Consider the following 16,794-nt stretch of genomic DNA (forward strand, 5'->3'; position numbering starts at 1 on the left):
ACTATGACCTTTGTCCCTCTCGATTTGTCGATCGACGTCACCCCACCCGACAAGGCCGGCCAGGCCAGGAGCAGGAGCAGCCATAGATCAAGTTCTTTGTTCCCTAGGCTTGGAAGCTTCCACAAGGTCCCATGCCCCAGTGTTTTCCAGCGGTGGCTTCTAGCGACTGGTGTGGCCTGCCCAGGCGGGCTGTCACGGTAGCATGGCGTAGTGGTCTCCCTCGGTGCAAGTGTCACTGGACTCGCTCGCGGCGGATCCATATCAAGCTCCCCTCAGCCGCTTGGCCACTCCGCTCCATCCATCTTCTGTAAACTCACAATTCTACACTTCTAGAACTTCGCCCACGACTAGTTTTCTCTCTCTTCAATTCTTCCTCGTGACGAACACCTTTTTCCAAGGGCAAACCAAATACAAAAAGGAAAGCACACATTCAGTGTTTGGTTGTTGCTGGTTGGCGACCAACAAGAAGCAGCGCTCAATCCTGTTTTACTCCCTTCCCGTCTTCCCCTCACTTCCAGACGGGCACGCACATACGATACTTGCATCTCTCCCATCCGTTACGCACGCTTCCACCACACCTCGCACAACTTGAGCCTCGAATCCTCTCAACAAATACGACATTGAACGCGCGCGACCATGGTCAAGGAGACGAAGCTTTACGATACCCTCAGCGTCAAGACTGACGCTACCCAAGATGAGATCAAGAAGGCCTACAAGTAAGTACCCGTCACCGTCATTGTTGCCATCCGCACAGCATCAATGGAGCAACGTCATACACAACGGCATTGCATCCCGTCTCTGGTCAGCAGATTCACCGCAATGTCCTCATTTAACCCCCAATTGATTCACCTCTTTTTCCCCCTCTGTTGCTCATTCCTGGCTACACCCGTGCGATTCGCGTATCATGCCATATTCCGGCACCATGGCTAACCATCATTTTTACAGAAAGGCAGCCTTGAAATGGCACCCCGACAAGAACAAGGACAGCCCCGATGCAGCCGAAAAGTTCAAGGAATGCTCGCAAGCCTACGAGATCCTCTCCGACCCCGAGAAGCGCAAGGTCTACGACCAGTACGGCCTCGAATTCCTACTCCGCGGCGGCACCGCACCGCCTGAAGGAGCCGCTGGTGGCAACCCCTTCGCCTCCGGAGGCATGCCTGGAGGATTCAGCGGTTTCAACTTTGAAGGTGGCATGCCCAGCGGAGGAGGCACTCGAACATTCCACTTCAACACCAGCGGTGGCGGTCCTGGAGGCTTCGGCTTCAGCAACCCCGAAGACATTTTCGCCGAGTTCATGCGCAGCGGAGGTAGTGGCATGCATGGCGCTGGTGTTGATGATGACGACTTTGGTGGCTTCTCCTCATTTGGTGCTGGTGGCCCTCGAAGTCGCAGTTCCCGCATGAGATCAGGCTTCGGTGAGCGCGGCCGAGACGCGACCCCCGAAGTCACCACAGTGGAGCGACCATTGCCTCTATCGCTGGAGGAGCTGTTCAATGGCGTAACCAAGAAGATGAAGATCAAGCGCAAGACATACGACGAGTCCGGCAAGCGGGTACAGACGGACCAGATCCTCGAGGTTCCCATCAAGCCAGGCCTGAAGAAGGGTTCCAAGATCAAGTTTAATGGAGTTGGTGATCAAGTGGAAGGTGGCCGCCAAGACCTTCACTTCATCGTCGAAGAGGTAAGCAAGCTCCCTAATATGATACCAAGCTTGATGTGACTAACAACCCTGCAGAAAGAACACCCTCTTTTCAAGCGCGAAGACAACGATATTGTCCACGTCGTGACTCTCGATCTTAAGGAGGCATTGACAGGATGGCGAAGGCAGGTGACGACCATTGACGGTCGGCAACTGAACCTCGAAAAGGGCGGCCCTACGCACCCCAACAGCGAAGAGCGATATCCCAGCCTCGGCATGCCCATCTCCAAGAAGCCCGGCCAGCGGGGAGATTTCGTCATCAGGTACAAGATCAACTTCCCGACGACCTTGACAATGGATCAGAAGGAGAAGTTGAAGGAGATCCTGTAAACCCGCTTCGCCGAAGGAGGGCTTGACCAAAAGCTGGCCGAACATATGATCATTCCAACCGGCTATTCCAATGGGGCAAAGCATATTTGTCCCATGGCAACAAGAGCCAATGATCTAAAACGACATCCCCGGCCTGGGGCCCCCAGATGGCGGGCCTCACTACGGCAAACCAGCTTACAGTAGAGGTTGGACATACACGCAGTCCAGCTGGGAGGAATCATTTTACACACAAACGGCGTTGGGGAGTTGGGGATCTAATGAATGACGAACACTGAGCCAAGAATTTTAGGGGAGCATGAGCTGGCTGTTGACAGGAGGGAATCCAAGTTTGATTGCTCGAAGATGGCATGCTATGGAGGGCATGCAGGCGGTGTAACCTGTTAACAGCATGGGGTTTGTTGATATCCATCGAAAGGTTGCTTTTATATAGTCTTGGGTGTTAGAAGGGATGTCTTACCTACTAGCTATTTTTATAATACCAAGGCAGATTAAATCTTGTGCGTCTTTTCCCAACAGATGTTGATGAATGTGTTCATGGCGCAGTACAGCAGACCATGATGAGAGGGATGCGCCCAGATTTTATCATTACGCCGAAATCCCCGAGCATAAATAACCTGATGAAATCCCTCATGGCCAACGAGAGTGAAGTGAAGAAGAGCAATGACGAGGGCATTTCACTGGTCGCCCCACCGTTGCCCGGTGTCAGCAACATGGCATGGCCATGAAGGGCGGACGGCTCATCGGTTCGAGATTCCCGATGCGCCCCGGCGCCCCGGCCGGACGCCCGCCGATAACAAACGGGCAAAAAGAACATTGCGGCGCAAGGTCTAAGAGAATCTTACCTGCATGTATCACAAAACACGCAAATTAAATCAAACAACAAATCAGTGATCAAAGACATCATAACCGAACCAAGCCCGTTGCGCCGTTTCCTTCCCCCCTGTCAGGGAAACTCGCGCGCTGGTGCGGGCCGGTGGGATGGATGAAAACGGGCCTAAGGTGTTTAGCGTGTTGGTGGGGGGGTTCCAAGAGTGCAGCGATGACGACACTGCCTGGCTGGAGCTTGGAGGGGGAGGGGCAGAGAAGGACTGACACGAGGGGTTTGTTGATTTCCACATGTTAAAGTTGATGGGCATGAGCTTGGTTGAAGTGATTATGGTTTCACGGTAGAGCAGAATACTCTTGAGTTTCTGAGTGAGTCTAGTAGTTGTCCTCTATTTAAGTTGCTTAACCTGTAGTTGTTCATGCACCTTGTAAAGCATGATCCTTCCTTCCTTACCGCGGGGTTTCCTTGTTGGACCGTGGCTGCCCAGGGCTGCTCAAACTGCGCCTGCCCGCCTTACATCGAGTCAAGGTAGGTACGTATGGAGTCCCGAGCGTCACATTTGGCCGCGCTCCTGCCGCGTACAAGCCAAAACCAGCCTCTAGCAGGCGCCGTAATTAGTCGCACCTGCATCTTCCCTGGATCCCGTTGCTCCAGGCTTTCAATTGAGGTGGCCTCTACTGTCGTCCTTAAAAACTAGGCCCCCCCACCTCAGCAAGTTGCTTGACATCCTCTTCTTTCATCCACCAACCTTTACGGCTTGCTTGTCCTTTGCTTTCTTTTGGTCTCCAATTAGTTTTATCCCTGTCCCCGAGATTTGTTACTAGAAACCGCCAAGATGCCTGAGGTACGTTTCAGTCGGGGTATTTCCCGCGCTGGTAGTCCAACTTGAGCTGACATGATGCTAGATCACCGCCCTCCTGTTCGACTGCGACAACACCCTCGTCCTCTCCGAGGAGCTCGCCTTCGAGGCCTGCGCCGGCCTTATCAACAAGATCTGCGAGGGCCGTCAGCTCGAGGTCCGTTTCACCGGCGAGACTCTGATCAAGGAGTTCGTCGGTCAAAACTTCCGCGGCATGCTCCTTTCGCTCCAAAAACTCTACAACATCGAGATCTCCCCCGAGGACCTCGAGTCCTACGTTCTCCAGGAGGAGGACGCCGTCATTGCCAAGCTCAAGGAGTCCCTCCGACCTTGCCCCGGCGTCGACGAGCAGCTCGAGGCGCTCGCTGCTTCCAACAAGTACCAGCTTTCCGTTGTTTCCTCATCGGCTCTCCGCCGTGTCCGCGCCTCAATCGAAAAGGTTGGACAAGACAAGTACTTCCCCGGCGACGTCGTCTTCTCTGCTGCCACAAGTCTTGAGAAGCCCACCAGCAAGCCCGACCCCGCCATCTACCTCCACGCTATGCAGAAGCTTGGCAAGAAGGCCGAGGAGTGCGTCGCCATTGAGGACAGCAAGAGCGGTACCCTGAGCGGAACTCGCGCCGGCATCAAGGTGATTGGCTACGTCGGTCCTTATGCTGAGGACAAGCAGGCCGAGATGGAGCAGGTCCTGAGGGACGCCGGCGCCGTCATCATCATGCGTGACTGGGCCGAGTTCCCTGCCGCCCTGAAGAAGGTTGAGGCCGGTGAGGTTTAGAAGGAAGAAGGAGTCAGTTTCACACCAGTCTGCTTTTCGGAATACCCAGACATGACATGAGATGTCGGCGATGTAGCGCACAGAGCCGAGAAGCAGTAGATCCCACTTTAGACTAATCAATCTCGTTGAACAGCAAATGTTTTCGGTTTCACAAGCTTTCCACGTGAATGGTTGGTGTTATGAGATGAAGTTTATCATTGGCCAACGCTACGCCGAGTTACCGAATGGGGAGTTAAGGGCCCCATGTGTTGGCATGTGTTTGTTCTTATTCTCAGTCTGATGGTTACTTTCGCCAATCCATAAGAAAGCTGTTAACACTCTGCAGCGTAGACCGGCTGGGGTTCGCTGCGGGGTAGGTTGTCATGATGAAGCCCAGTCTCGACTTGATGAGAGTCTTTGTGAATGAGACATCGGCCCCTGGGATTCTAAGGTTGCCCTCGTCGTCAAACAGGTAGCAATAAATTGCCAGTGCCACTCCTATAGACAAATCCTTGCCCGACTCGCAAGCAATCACAATGCGTCCTTGGTCAGACCCCGCCAGGTAGTTGGACGCAAAGGTGCAGATATCTGGCAAGCCAGGGCGGAGATTACGACTGGCCGCTTTGCTCTTGCCGAGACCGGCCTTCATGTATGACTTGGATTGGACCCATGAGTCCTTTGGTGTTATGTCCTGTGCCAGGGCGATGCGGCACTCGGTGGGATCAGTTGGAGCGGCGAGAGGAAGGGCGCAGACGGAGATGCGTGGTGTGAGTTGTACACGGTTACCTTCGTCCTTTTTACTGGCTGAGTGCTCACTGACGAGTCTGGTGATGAGATCTGGTAGCTCAGCCTCTGGTGTTTCGAGGAGGATGTCCATGTTTTCCCAAAATAAGGGTGCTGTGAGACCATGTGCCCACATCTCGGTGTCGTCCGCTGCACCTTGGATGTATCCTCCCTCGTCCATCTCACTACCCACTACACGTCGACTGGCCGTGCAGCAAATAACGGGACGAAAATCGTCAAAGATGGAAGTAGGAGCATCATCCTCAGCTGGGAGAGAAGAGTCTGGAGTAACCCATACAGGGCGCAGGGGTTTTGTCAGACAGGTTGGCAGATCCAGTTTGAGGGCCTTGAGAGAGGCTACAAACTCTGGAATGAGAGCTGATATCTGGGCGTGGGTTGTTGCTGGGAGGTGAGGGGGGAGGAAGAGCCTGGATGAGGATGGGTTGGAGGGGAGGAGGGTAAGGTTGAGGACTGTGCACCAGATTGGAATTGTGGAGGAGATTGCGTCGGGCATTCCTAGGATGAGTTAGAATAGAGTTTCAGAGAAGGGGATATACCGATGTACTATAGACTTACGTTTGCCACGACGGGTAGAGTCGACAATAATGATGCTGTTAGCAAACAAGTCAGTATATCCTCTTCAAACAAAGAAACTAGAAACACTCAATATGGGACATGGTTGTATACTCACCCATCATTCTTCTCAATCAACTCGACCAAATGCATATTCAGCCTCCTCGTACTAAACTTCCAAGCCCTCTCATGCCCATCCGTGCTCTTAAAGTACGCACTCCCCGCCTTGCGCGCCGGCGGGACATACCAGCTCCCGCAGCGCTCATTGGCGACGAGGGGCCTCGTGCCGTACGCCTGAGACACCTCGCGCACAAACTCCGAGTCGGTGCGGATGCTGGTGAGCCGGTTGTGGATGGTCAGCGTCGTGCGCTTGAGAGAGGCCATTAGCTGCGACATGGAGGGTTGCTCCCGCTGGGGGAGGATTAGATCTGAGAAGAGAGGGTCGGGCATTTTGGGCGGTGGGTTGAGGTTTTGTGATATAGAGACAAATGAAATTGGGTATATGAGAGAAGGACGGTGGATGAAGTGTTGGTGTTTATATCGACGTGGTGATGCTGAGTTTTTGGTGGAGCAGAGTTGCTTGTGGTTCGTGGCTTGAGATCCACCGATAAGCATGAATACAAAGCATAACCACCACGAAATCAATTGCAATTCTCGGCCTTTTAGTTGAGATTGGTCATTACTTTTTGTTCATTCTTCATCCTAGATATATACGTAAATAGCAACTGGTATTTTATCCTCCTACTCAAGCCTCCACTTGCCATCCTCAACCACAATCTTGACCTCCCTCTTCTCGTCAATGCTCCTCCGGCCAGCCTCGAGAATGGCCGTCGTGGCGATGGTGTTCTTGAGAGTGGGCAGGGGCTTGTTGTCCAGGTCTGTGGGCGTGAGCTTGCCAGAGTTGACGGCGCGGCATCCGTCGACAAACTTCTCCATAGAGATGTAGCCGTAGCCAGTCTGGCCGGCAAAGTTGCCGTCCTCGTCGGGGGCGTACTTCATGTAGAAGGGGTTGTACCACATGAGCTGGCCGACAGAGTCGTCGGCCACGTCGTAGCCGCGCTTGGCCTGGTCGACGCGGATCTCGCCGTTGGCGGCAAGGTAGTGGAAGTACTGGTTGGAGTGAACACCGGCCCTCTGGGGTGCCGTCCATGAGGCAGTGTAGACACCCACGGCGCGCTTGCTGGGGTCGTCCTTCTTAAGCCAGGTGACGAGAAGAGAGATGGTGTCCTCGGTGGCAGGGTCGCAGCCCAGGTCAAGGGCAACACCCTTGGAGGACGAAGCTGTGACGGTCACGGGGACGTATCCGCGCTCCTGGACCATGGAGTCACAGATGTCAATGTGGTGGCTGTTGAGGTAGTAGGAGATATCCGACTCCTTGCCGGCCCAGGCCTTGAAGGTCTCGAGCTGCGACTTGGGCTGGGACATGTAGCTGTAGAAGTAGTTGAAGTCGCCGAGGGTCTGGGCCTTGGCACGGGCGTCGGCGTAGGCGGGGTCAAAGCGCTTGTGGTGCTCGACGTAGACATAGACGCCCTTTTCATGGGCCAGCTCGACAAGCTCCTGGTGCTGCTCGAGGATCTTGACGGCGGGCTTGGTGATCATGACGTGGATGCCGCGCTCAATGGCATAGCGGGCAATGGGGTAGTGAGTAGGGTCTGGAGTGAAGATGGTGATGGCGTCGCCGGCCTTGAGACCGTCAATGGCGGTCTTGTAGGCATCGGGATCTACGGTGTTGTTGTCGGGGAAGGAGTCGAAGGAGGTGTCGAGGTTGTTGTAGACTTGGCTGATGTTCTTGTGAAGATGCTCGCCTACGGGTGTTAGCCATCATGACATGAAGCTGCTGAGGGGGAAACATACGGATGGCAGGGAACTTCTTGCCATTGACGCCGACCATGCCCAGCTTGTTGACCTTTTCGCGACGTCGCAGGTCAAACAGACTGAGGCCGACAACACCGACCTTCTTGTCTGAGCCAGAAGCGCCGCCGCCGACAAAGCCGGTCGTGTACTCGCCAGTACCGATCTGCAACAGTTAGACTGAGTCAATTCTGCTGGGATTTGGAGTTTAACTCACCATCAACACGTTGAGAGGCTCCATGGTGAATGTGAGGGTTGTGTAGAGAGGTATCGTAAGAGAGGTGTTGGCGATGACGAGGGGCAGGCGGGGGAGGGGCAGAAGCTATGATGAGAGCAAAGCGACAAGCAAAAAGAAGCAAAAAGAAAAAAACTCGCAAGTACTTGTAGCAAACTCGGGTGCAAAATTCACTAAAGCTCTAGGCGAACAGGTGGAGATGTTCTGATACACAGCAAGAATGATCAACAGGAATTCACCTGGACATGAGGTTGAATATGAATGTTTCGCTCATGTCTCCGATATACACCAAATTACAGGTTCGGGGTTCCCACCGAAGTGAGGGGTCAAGTCAATTGGAGGATAAATCGAGCCCGGCGAGAAATCCCCCCAATCCCGAGACAGAGAGTGCTTTCAAACTATGGGGGGAGGGGAGGGGGGAAGTCATGATGGCAGGGCCCCGGGTAAAATCTGATGTTGTATGCGCTCATGTTTTGAGAGCTTCGAGTGGGGAAGGGGGAAGGGGGAAATCTACGATTTGGGACGATCCGGGGGATGGGGAAAGGAATGGCATCATGTGGTTTGCGAGTCGTTTGATGGCTTGTGATAATCCTCCCCCAGAAGGATAGACGGCTATAGATGTCGGGGGTGGAGAAGCAAGCAGAGGAGTTGGAGTGAAGCATGAAAGTTGAAGCACGGGGTGAAGCTCACGGAACGGTCATGATTACCAGATGGGGAAAGTAGGATCAGGAACCCAAGTCTCAAACTAGCTATTCCGACGAAGGTGTGAGAAATCCGTCGGGGAAGGAAATCGACAGTTCAAGGTGAGAGAAAGCGAGCGAGTAAGAGAGAGAGCCACCCCCAAACCATCAGAGCATGTTGTAGGATCATCGCAGGATGCAACATTTGGAGCGAGCGAATAAAGGGCCCATGAGGGGGAGGGGTTGACACTGACCCCTCCCCCACCCCCACAGCAAGGAAGTACCTAGCTCCCCCCGCATTCCCTGGCAATATCCGACAGCCAATTGAAAACGATGTAATTTGGTTTCACAGTGTGAGGCGCATTCAAAGGTTCAGTCATGATATCTCATTTAAACGCCCTTGCAAGTCATTTCAGACACATTCAAGGTGGAAATACATGATAAACAGTGGTTCTCGATCAAAAATCACTTGCATGACTCCATTTATCCCCTGTAACCACCCATCCGAGAATCATCTGCTCCCGCCTGTACAGTATCAACTCGCTTCTCTCACTGGTGGAACAACTTTGGGGGCCGCCGCCGAGAATTCCCCGTCCACCCAACGCCATGGAAACCCACCACCCCCCATCAACACCAAAACGTTTCTACATCACCACCACAACTTATACGCATCTAATTCGTATTCACACGCCCAGCACCGGTTACTCTTCCGGCCATGCTTCATTAGGGGGGACTTTGCCGCCCTAGTTCCGGCTCAACTCAGCTCGCCTCGATGATGCACTTTGCCTCCCACGCACACTGTAGCCCTTGACCGGGGGAAGCTTCTCCTCCTGGCTAGGCAATCGGCACGAGGCTACCATCAGAGCGTGGGATGTCCAACATGGGATCCTCTAGAATCCGCATCGTCGTCTCAGTAGCGTCGCGCCCATCCCGTCAGCCCGGTTCCCCATGCCGGGACTAGTCCAGGGATGCAAGACTTCGCCGGCCTCTTGGTTTGTCGATGAGGGATGCATCCACGGGATATCTCGCGTCGAGAAGCAACCTTCTGCCGAATGCGGTTCACTTGATCTGTGAAAGTGCCGATCTCGCATTCTTCCTCATAGGTCAAACCCCCGCAAGCCAAGATGGTCACCGGTCAGATTGGTGATGCGCCTCAATCTGATCGAGTCCTTGGCCGCGGCCAGGCTATAGACGGAATATGATTCTGCGCCAGCATGGCATTGGTCGTCTGTTTCTACAATGACCATCTGTTTCGTCTAGTTTCGCCCGTCTAGCAAGGATGCTCCGGTCAAGGACGTGTGACAAGCGAAACAGCTAACCAACAGCTCGCTTCCAGGCGTTTCTCTTACAGATTGTCGCGCAATGCAATGCCGTACTACCGCTCAGAGACCCAAGGAAGGGAGAGTAAACGTCCCCTCGGCTTGCATTGCATGCTCCATCGAAAATGTCACGTCCTTGGGGGAGACAATCGAGCCAATACCCACGCGACTTCTTGCGCACTTGACTTTTCCGAAGCGAATCCACCCCCAACTTTAGCCTCACGCACGCCGCAGCCATTAGCTCCCGAAGACCACTCCTCGGCTCAGTATTGCATTTGATGTTTCTATAAAGTCCCTCGCCTTCCTTTTTACCCCTGGTGCTGTGTTTTTGCGTTCGTCTTGTATTCTGGTTTCATTTGTAACTCCCATCTCCATCTCCTATCCCACAACTCATCCTCCCCCCACAGCCATCATGACTACTTCCAACGGTGCTACAAACGGCTCTAATGGCCACACTGGCCCTCGCCGCCCGCTTCCCACGGGTATTTACGCCCCTGTCATGACCTTCTTCGACCCCGAAACTGAGGATCTCGACATCCCCGTCATCAAGAAGCACACGGTGCGACTGGCCAAGGCTGGCCTTGCTGGTCTCGTGACCATGGGCTCCAACGGCGAAGCCGTCCACTGCACCCGCGAGGAAAAGGTTGCTGTCACTCAGGCCACCCGAGAAGCCTTGGACGAGGCCGGTTTCGAGTCTACTCCTATCGTCTTTGGCGCCACCGAGGGCAGCGTCAGGGGCACCGTCGAGTTGTCCAAGCTGGCCTACGCTGCCGGTGCTGACTACACTCTTGTCCTTCCCCCTCTTACTACCGCGCCCAGATGGACGAGGAGGCCATCTACAACTACTTCATCGACCTCGCCGACGCCAGCCCCATCCCCATCATCCTGTACAACTACCCTGGCGCCGTCTCCGGTGTCGACATGGACAGCGATTTCCTCATCAAGCTCGCCAAGCACCCCAACATCATCGGCACCAAGTTCACATGCGGTAGCACCGGCAAGCTCACCGAGTGGCGGGCGCAAAGGACGCCAAGACTCCCTTCAGCGAAGGCTCTGGTTACATGGCCTTTGGTGGTATCGCCGACTTCACCATCCAGACCCTCGTCAGCGGCGGTAGCGGAATCATTGCCGGCGGCGCCAACGTCATGCCCAAGACATGCGTGCACGTCTGGGACTTGTACGTCAAGGGCAAGCGGGAAGAGGCCGAGGCTCTCCAGAAGAAGCTGTCCAAGGGTGACTGGGTGCTCACCAAGGCTGCCATCGCCGGCACCAAGTCGGCCATCCAGAGCTACTTTGGCTACGGCGGATACCCCCGACGGCCCCTCAAGAGGCTGTCTCCTGAGCAGACCAAGGCGATCGAGGAGGGTGTCCGTGAGATCATGGAGATTGAGAACTCGCTATGAGTGAAGATGGTATGAGGGGTTTTCAAGAAACACAAGACGATATGGGATTCTGCATAGCGTTGCATTTATATCTGACTTTGGGGCACTTTTATTGCCCATGGCACACTATCCAAAAAGTCGCGAAAGGGAGTTGCAACCCTGGGTTTGAGGCGCGGATAGACTAGAATGAAGACGGTTCTAGTACCCCAAGTTAGTCTAGTATATGAGATTACGAGTATTCATAGAACGGAATGAAACAGGAATGAAATTCGAGCTGTTGTGTTGGTCTGTTGTGATCTGACTGTACTAGATGAGATCTTGGCGGTGGACTATCAAGCAGAGGCAGCTAAGTATACTCTACCTTGTTAAGTCACATCGAGAATTAGTTGATGTTTAATATCTGCAAAATAGCTCCCCCAAAATCCGAAACAACACATACGAATCACGATACTCCTTATTATTCCCCATTACCACCTCACAAGCGGAGCCGGAATCAATAGCAGGTATCCAACTCCGTCTTCGGTGCAAGCTACCCTGTAGGTGGAACCGGAAACCCGTCAACGTCATTGGCTGCTGACAGATCTACACTCTTCCCCCGCTTCCGATAGGCCGCTACTCGCCGAGCATACCCCGGTATAAGCACGCGAGCGGAAGATAAACATACATGTCCGTCTCCGGCCCTTCACGATTGTTCAATTCTACTCTCAACTTCTTTCATCTTTTGTTTAACTGGCAGTGAAATTATGCGTGGGAACGCGAGTGGAAGTTCGTCCCGCGTCGAGGACGAGCGGGTCAGCGATGAGCGGACACCGCTGCTCAAGTCGACGACGGATCAACCTCAGGATGGACGCCCTGAGCCAGCCAGCGAGACGCCGGGGGATGTCACTGAGCGAGGAGTGCCTGAAGGACAAGAGGAGGAGACGACGGTTGTCGCAGAGGAGGTGTCGTTTGCGAAGCTGGCCCTTATCTTTTCCTCGGCGTGGGTTGGCGTCTTCCTGGGCGCCATCGACTCGACTATCATCGCGACTCTCTCGGGTCCCATCTCGAGCGAGTTCCACTCCCTCAGTCTGCTTTCGTGGCTGGCAACTGCCTATCTAATCTCCAATGCCGCGTGCCAGCCAATTTCCGGCCGCCTTACCGACATCTTTGGCCGCGGACCTGGCCTGGTCTTTAGCAACATCTTTTTCGCGGCCGGCAACCTCATTTGCGGCCTGGCGCGCGATGAATCGGTCATGATCCTTGGACGAGTTGTTGCGGGTATCGGAGGCGGTGGATTGATGAGTATCTCGACTTTCCTGGGCTCGGATCTCGTCCCGCTGCGCAAGCGAGGTATTGTCCAGGGCTTGGGCAACATTTGCTATGGCTCTGGAGCTATGCTGGGTGGTGTCTTTGGCGGTTTCATCAATGACCACACTGCCTGGGGCTGGAGGTTGGCCTTTTTGATCCAGGTCCCTCCTGTCCTCTTATCAGCCGTGGCTGTTGCGTTCCTGGTCAAGGTGCCCCCGAAGCAGTCGGACAAGTCGTATCTCGCGCGTATCGATTTTGTAGGAGCTCTTCTTACATCGTCGTTCTTGGTGCTGCTACTCCTGGGCCTCAACTCCGGCGGTAATCTCGTCCCCTGGATTCATCCTCTGCCGTTGACAACCATCCCTTTGGCCGTCATCACCTTTGGACTGTTCCTGTTTTGGGAGAGTAGAGCTCGGCAGCCGATTATCCCTGTCAAGCTGCTTCTTGAACAGACTGTGCTGGCTGCTTGCCTCTGCAACCTCATCTGCAGCATGGTCGTCATGGCGGGCATCTTCTACGTTCCTCTCTACCTGCAAGTGCGCGGTGCCAGTGCTACCCAGTCTGGAGTTCAGCTTCTACCTTCACCAGTTGGTATCTCTGTTGGTTCGCTCTCTTCGGGCTACATCATGAAGAAGACGGGGAGATACACCAAGCTGGGCGTTGCGGGTCTACTTGTCCTCATCCTGGGAGTCGTCCTCTTCACGGTCCAGGACGAGCATAGCCCCTCATGGCTGACTGCGACCGCTTTCTTCTTTGTCGGTTCTGGCTACGGCTCCATGCTCACGACGACACTTCTTGCCTGTATTGCCGCCGTGGACCACTCCCAGCAGGCCGTGATTACGTCTGCAACTTGTAAGCCTGACAAATTTCTCAGAAAACTCATTCACGACTCGCTAACATGTTCCAGATCTCGCTCGAAGCCTTGGTGGCACTGTGGGGGTGACCATTGGCTCCGCAGTCTACCAAAACATCCTCAAGGCCCGTCTGTGGGAGCGGTTCGGCAACGAGCCCGGTGCCGCGGACGAGATCAGCCGAATCCGGGATGACCTCGAAGAGCTCAAGCACCTTCCCGAGGGGTGGTATGATGGGGTTATGGCCTCCTTCATGGAGGCTTTCAGGGGCGTGTGGTTGACGCTGCTGGGCATGTCCATTCTGGCGCTCATCTGCGTTTCTATGATGAGGCAGCATACGCTGCACTCCAATCTTGAAAGGCGGTAAGCAAGACTTGGTTAGAGGCGATTTAGGATGGATCTGTGAAATGATAAAAAGGAGTGAATAGTCTAGATTGGATATCAAAAGGTGGTCATGTGGGCGATAGAGGGTGACTTTGAACAATATCAAGATTAGCTAGAAGTTAGGCATTAGCATTCACAAGACTCTATTAACAAGGCATTTTTGGCGCATTATTACTGCATTATTTCTACCGAGCCTCTTTAATCCCATGATTGCATTTATCATCGAGTTCTTTTCGCCCTATCGCAACAACGTCATGATGCAGCTTTGGCAGTGTATTGCCAGTGCAAGCTAGCATCGTCCATAACAACCACAACTGCACTGAGAAAAATGGCAACAACAACAAATCTTGATGGGTAACACCTTCCTCAGGATTTCAATAATATCCATGGTCTAAACATAGCCACCGCAACTTCCGCATTGCGCTTGCACGTTAGCTCAAGGTAAGCTTCCATCCTCCATCACGGGACGGCATCATTACCCGTAACCAACACCATTCATCCATACCATCTACGGCATCAGTATTGACAGTTATAACTATGTCTTCAAGCCCTAGATCTAGATCTGAATCGGCCTCGGCGAACAAGGCCTTACCGATGAGAGTAATGCATCAGCCATCTTCTCCCGCCATGGACGAGCGGGATGAGGCTATGCAAGACGTCCAGCCATCTGAATCCACCACGGACACGACCACCGAGGCTAAGCGGGATGAAGAGAGTCCGCTTGATGCAGATGGGTCCCCCTTGGACGACATCGGCCCAGACCTAAAGTCTGATGACGGTGATGGAAACGCAGACGACACCAACAGCCACGTCGCCGACCCCGAGGTCATCTCCATGGACCTCACACCCATTGAGAACAATATGCCGCGGGACTACATCGACATTGCCGTCGCCTTCCCCTGTCCTCGGGTCAGCTACTTCGCGGTACAGCGGCTCGAGACCGAACGCGAGACATTCAGGGCGTTCTACCAGGCTCTCCAGCGCTGGCCTTTCCTGGCGGGTACCATCAAGGTCGTCAAAGGGGACCATGGAGACAAGCTCACTCTCGTGCACTCGCGTGGCCTGACCAGGGACATTGTGAGTCGCCTCTACAAGCTTCAACCCCCCAGCGGGGATAACTGCGAGGAGGCCATCTTCTCACCCCACGACGCCCCCCTGAGTTGCTACCGAAGCGACTGCTTCTTTGACCATGGCCAAGATGTCGACGCTGATGGCTTTCCACCTGTGACGCTTCAGATCAACTTCAAGGATGGCATGCTCGTGTTGGGCTTCTCCCTCAGCAGAGTTCTGTTTGATGGACTGGCCATCAACAACTTTCTCCGGCAGTATCTGAGAAACACGGCCCGCTACAGGACCACCCACCCAGGTTTGTGATTCCGGATATGGACCTGCGTCGCCAGAGAGCTAATGCGTGTGACAACAAGTGACCTCGCGAGACATGCCTGACACAATCGACCCCGGTCCAGACAATGGATATAACCTCCCTTTCTGGGAATGGGACCAGAACTGCACCTCCGAGTTGCCGACTCCTCGCAAGACTTTGTTGGTCCATACATTCTACCTCAAGGCTGAGGACGTCAACCGTCTTCGGGAGTCGATTCGAGAGCACGACGCCGATTCTCAGTCTTCTTGTCTACCCTCGATTCAAGACTGTGTCTTTGCACTCTTTTGGCTCACTATTATGCGTGCTCGGTGTGAGGCTGGGATGCTTATACCCAGTGACGCTGCTTCTGCCCACGTCATGAAGCCTGGTTTCTCCAAGAAACCTCACCCTTGGGAGTACATTGGCAACAGTACTGTTGATGCTGTCGCTACCTGCCATGTTACAGACTTGGCTGGCCCCTTTGTGACGTGGAATGACCATGAGGCCGTAGTCACTGATCATAGACGACTGGCATACGCCGCCCAGCTCATCAACACCGCCCAGCAAAAGATTGACAACAGATATATGAAGAAGCTCCACGGTCTGAAGCAAGCCATCAGCCCTGCTGAGGATAAGCTCGCGAGTGACCGTGCCCTCCGATGCCACACCACCAGTGTCTGCTTCGAGGATTGGACGGGCTACGCCTCCTATTGCGAGGGCGAACTCCCCTTCATCACCGACTCTCAGCCATCGATTTTTGCTTGCCCAGATCAGCTCAAGGAGGGGACTGTGATTCTTCTTCCTCGCGAGGACAAGACCAGTGGACCAGAGGACTGGCCCATTTGTGTCTGTCTCACAAGAGACGCTATGGACGTTTTGGAGGGTGTCCTGCGTGCTGAGGACTGGTTGTTCGATGACGACGAGGATGATGAGCCCCTACAGAAGCCTAAGATTAAGGTGAAGCCTCAGCGAGTGCTTAAGCCTAAAGTGAAGCCTGGGGAGGGCAAATTCAAGTTGGAGTATTAACTCCTCCCACGTTTACCGAGTTGAGGAGAGGATATTCAGTCGGCAGGCGCGGAAATGATCATCAAGGCCCAGGCCCAGTGCCAAGAAGTGTGTATCTAGGTCTAGCCACGAATGGTATAGGAAAAAGACTTCCCGTTAGTCGAATCACATCCTCAAGAGACTGAGCTGTGTAACGTTGGCTCTCTGTGCCAAGCCCGTGTCGAACGTTTTGAGAAGTAAGCTTTGTCTTGCCCGAGGCGCTTTGCCGAATAGAGACGTTTTGTCACCCAAAGGGTGAGGATGTGATCATGGATGGAGCGGATGCGGGAAAGAGAGCATCTTCTGGATTTGGATACCAGTTCATCTCTCCCTTTTGACTAGGAGCCTCCATTCCTGGCGTTTATCTTGACGTGATTGTACGTAGTGGACACTTGTGCTAGGCGGAGAAGCTGATCCAGATGAAACCCCCCTTGAGAGCTTGGTCATCCAGGCAGTCCTCGTTAATGGAGATTCGACGGGGTTAATGAGAAACCCGTAGGGCGGACCTCACGACGGCGAGGCCGAAAGGGCTGAAGTCGGTCGCCCTGCTAACGATAGCTGCCGCGTGCTATCA

At 54.0% G+C, this 16,794-nt stretch overlaps 6 protein-coding genes across 6 annotated transcripts; 4 read left to right on the forward strand and 2 right to left on the reverse strand.

Moving 5' to 3' along the window:
* Window positions 1–636: 636 nt before the first annotated feature.
* On the forward strand, window positions 637–2,029 carry MRS44_012379 (uncharacterized protein; the record flags this gene model as incomplete). The annotated part of the gene is made up of 3 exons (XM_046269513.2): window positions 637–716; window positions 946–1,681; window positions 1,736–2,029. The coding sequence occupies 3 exons, from the start codon at window positions 637–639 to the stop codon at window positions 2,027–2,029; spliced, it is 1,110 nt and encodes a 369-aa protein (XP_046133172.1).
* Window positions 2,030–3,690: 1,661 nt separating this feature from the next.
* MRS44_012380 (uncharacterized protein) lies at window positions 3,691–4,489 on the forward strand (the record flags this gene model as incomplete). Its single annotated transcript, XM_046273818.1, has 2 exons — window positions 3,691–3,699; window positions 3,761–4,489. The coding sequence occupies 2 exons, from the start codon at window positions 3,691–3,693 to the stop codon at window positions 4,487–4,489; spliced, it is 738 nt and encodes a 245-aa protein (XP_046133171.1).
* Window positions 4,490–4,772: 283 nt separating this feature from the next.
* Window positions 4,773–6,274, reverse strand: MRS44_012381 (uncharacterized protein; the record flags this gene model as incomplete). The annotated part of the gene is made up of 3 exons (XM_046272724.2): window positions 4,773–5,767; window positions 5,828–5,862; window positions 5,943–6,274. 3 exons carry the CDS (start codon window positions 6,272–6,274, stop codon window positions 4,773–4,775), a joined length of 1,362 nt encoding a protein of 453 aa, XP_046133170.2.
* A 291-nt stretch (window positions 6,275–6,565) lies between these two features.
* MRS44_012382 (uncharacterized protein) lies at window positions 6,566–7,916 on the reverse strand (the record flags this gene model as incomplete). Its single annotated transcript, XM_046272107.2, has 3 exons — window positions 6,566–7,629; window positions 7,679–7,841; window positions 7,893–7,916. 3 exons carry the CDS (start codon window positions 7,914–7,916, stop codon window positions 6,566–6,568), a joined length of 1,251 nt encoding a protein of 416 aa, XP_046133169.2.
* A 2,405-nt stretch (window positions 7,917–10,321) lies between these two features.
* Window positions 10,322–11,312, forward strand: MRS44_012383 (uncharacterized protein; the record flags this gene model as incomplete). Its single annotated transcript, XM_065618782.1, has 3 exons — window positions 10,322–10,639; window positions 10,729–10,897; window positions 10,960–11,312. The coding sequence occupies 3 exons, from the start codon at window positions 10,322–10,324 to the stop codon at window positions 11,310–11,312; spliced, it is 840 nt and encodes a 279-aa protein (XP_065474854.1).
* A 722-nt stretch (window positions 11,313–12,034) lies between these two features.
* On the forward strand, window positions 12,035–16,202 carry MRS44_012384 (uncharacterized protein; the record flags this gene model as incomplete). The annotated part of the gene is made up of 4 exons (XM_046281142.2): window positions 12,035–13,430; window positions 13,486–13,792; window positions 14,362–15,179; window positions 15,238–16,202. The coding sequence occupies 4 exons, from the start codon at window positions 12,035–12,037 to the stop codon at window positions 16,200–16,202; spliced, it is 3,486 nt and encodes a 1,161-aa protein (XP_046133166.2).
* Window positions 16,203–16,794: the final 592 nt, after the last annotated feature.

Source organism: Fusarium solani (genome assembly GCF_023522795.1).
Source record: "Fusarium solani strain SB1 chromosome Unknown bctg00000008, whole genome shotgun sequence".
NCBI classification, from domain to species: domain Eukaryota; kingdom Fungi; phylum Ascomycota; class Sordariomycetes; order Hypocreales; family Nectriaceae; genus Fusarium; species Fusarium solani.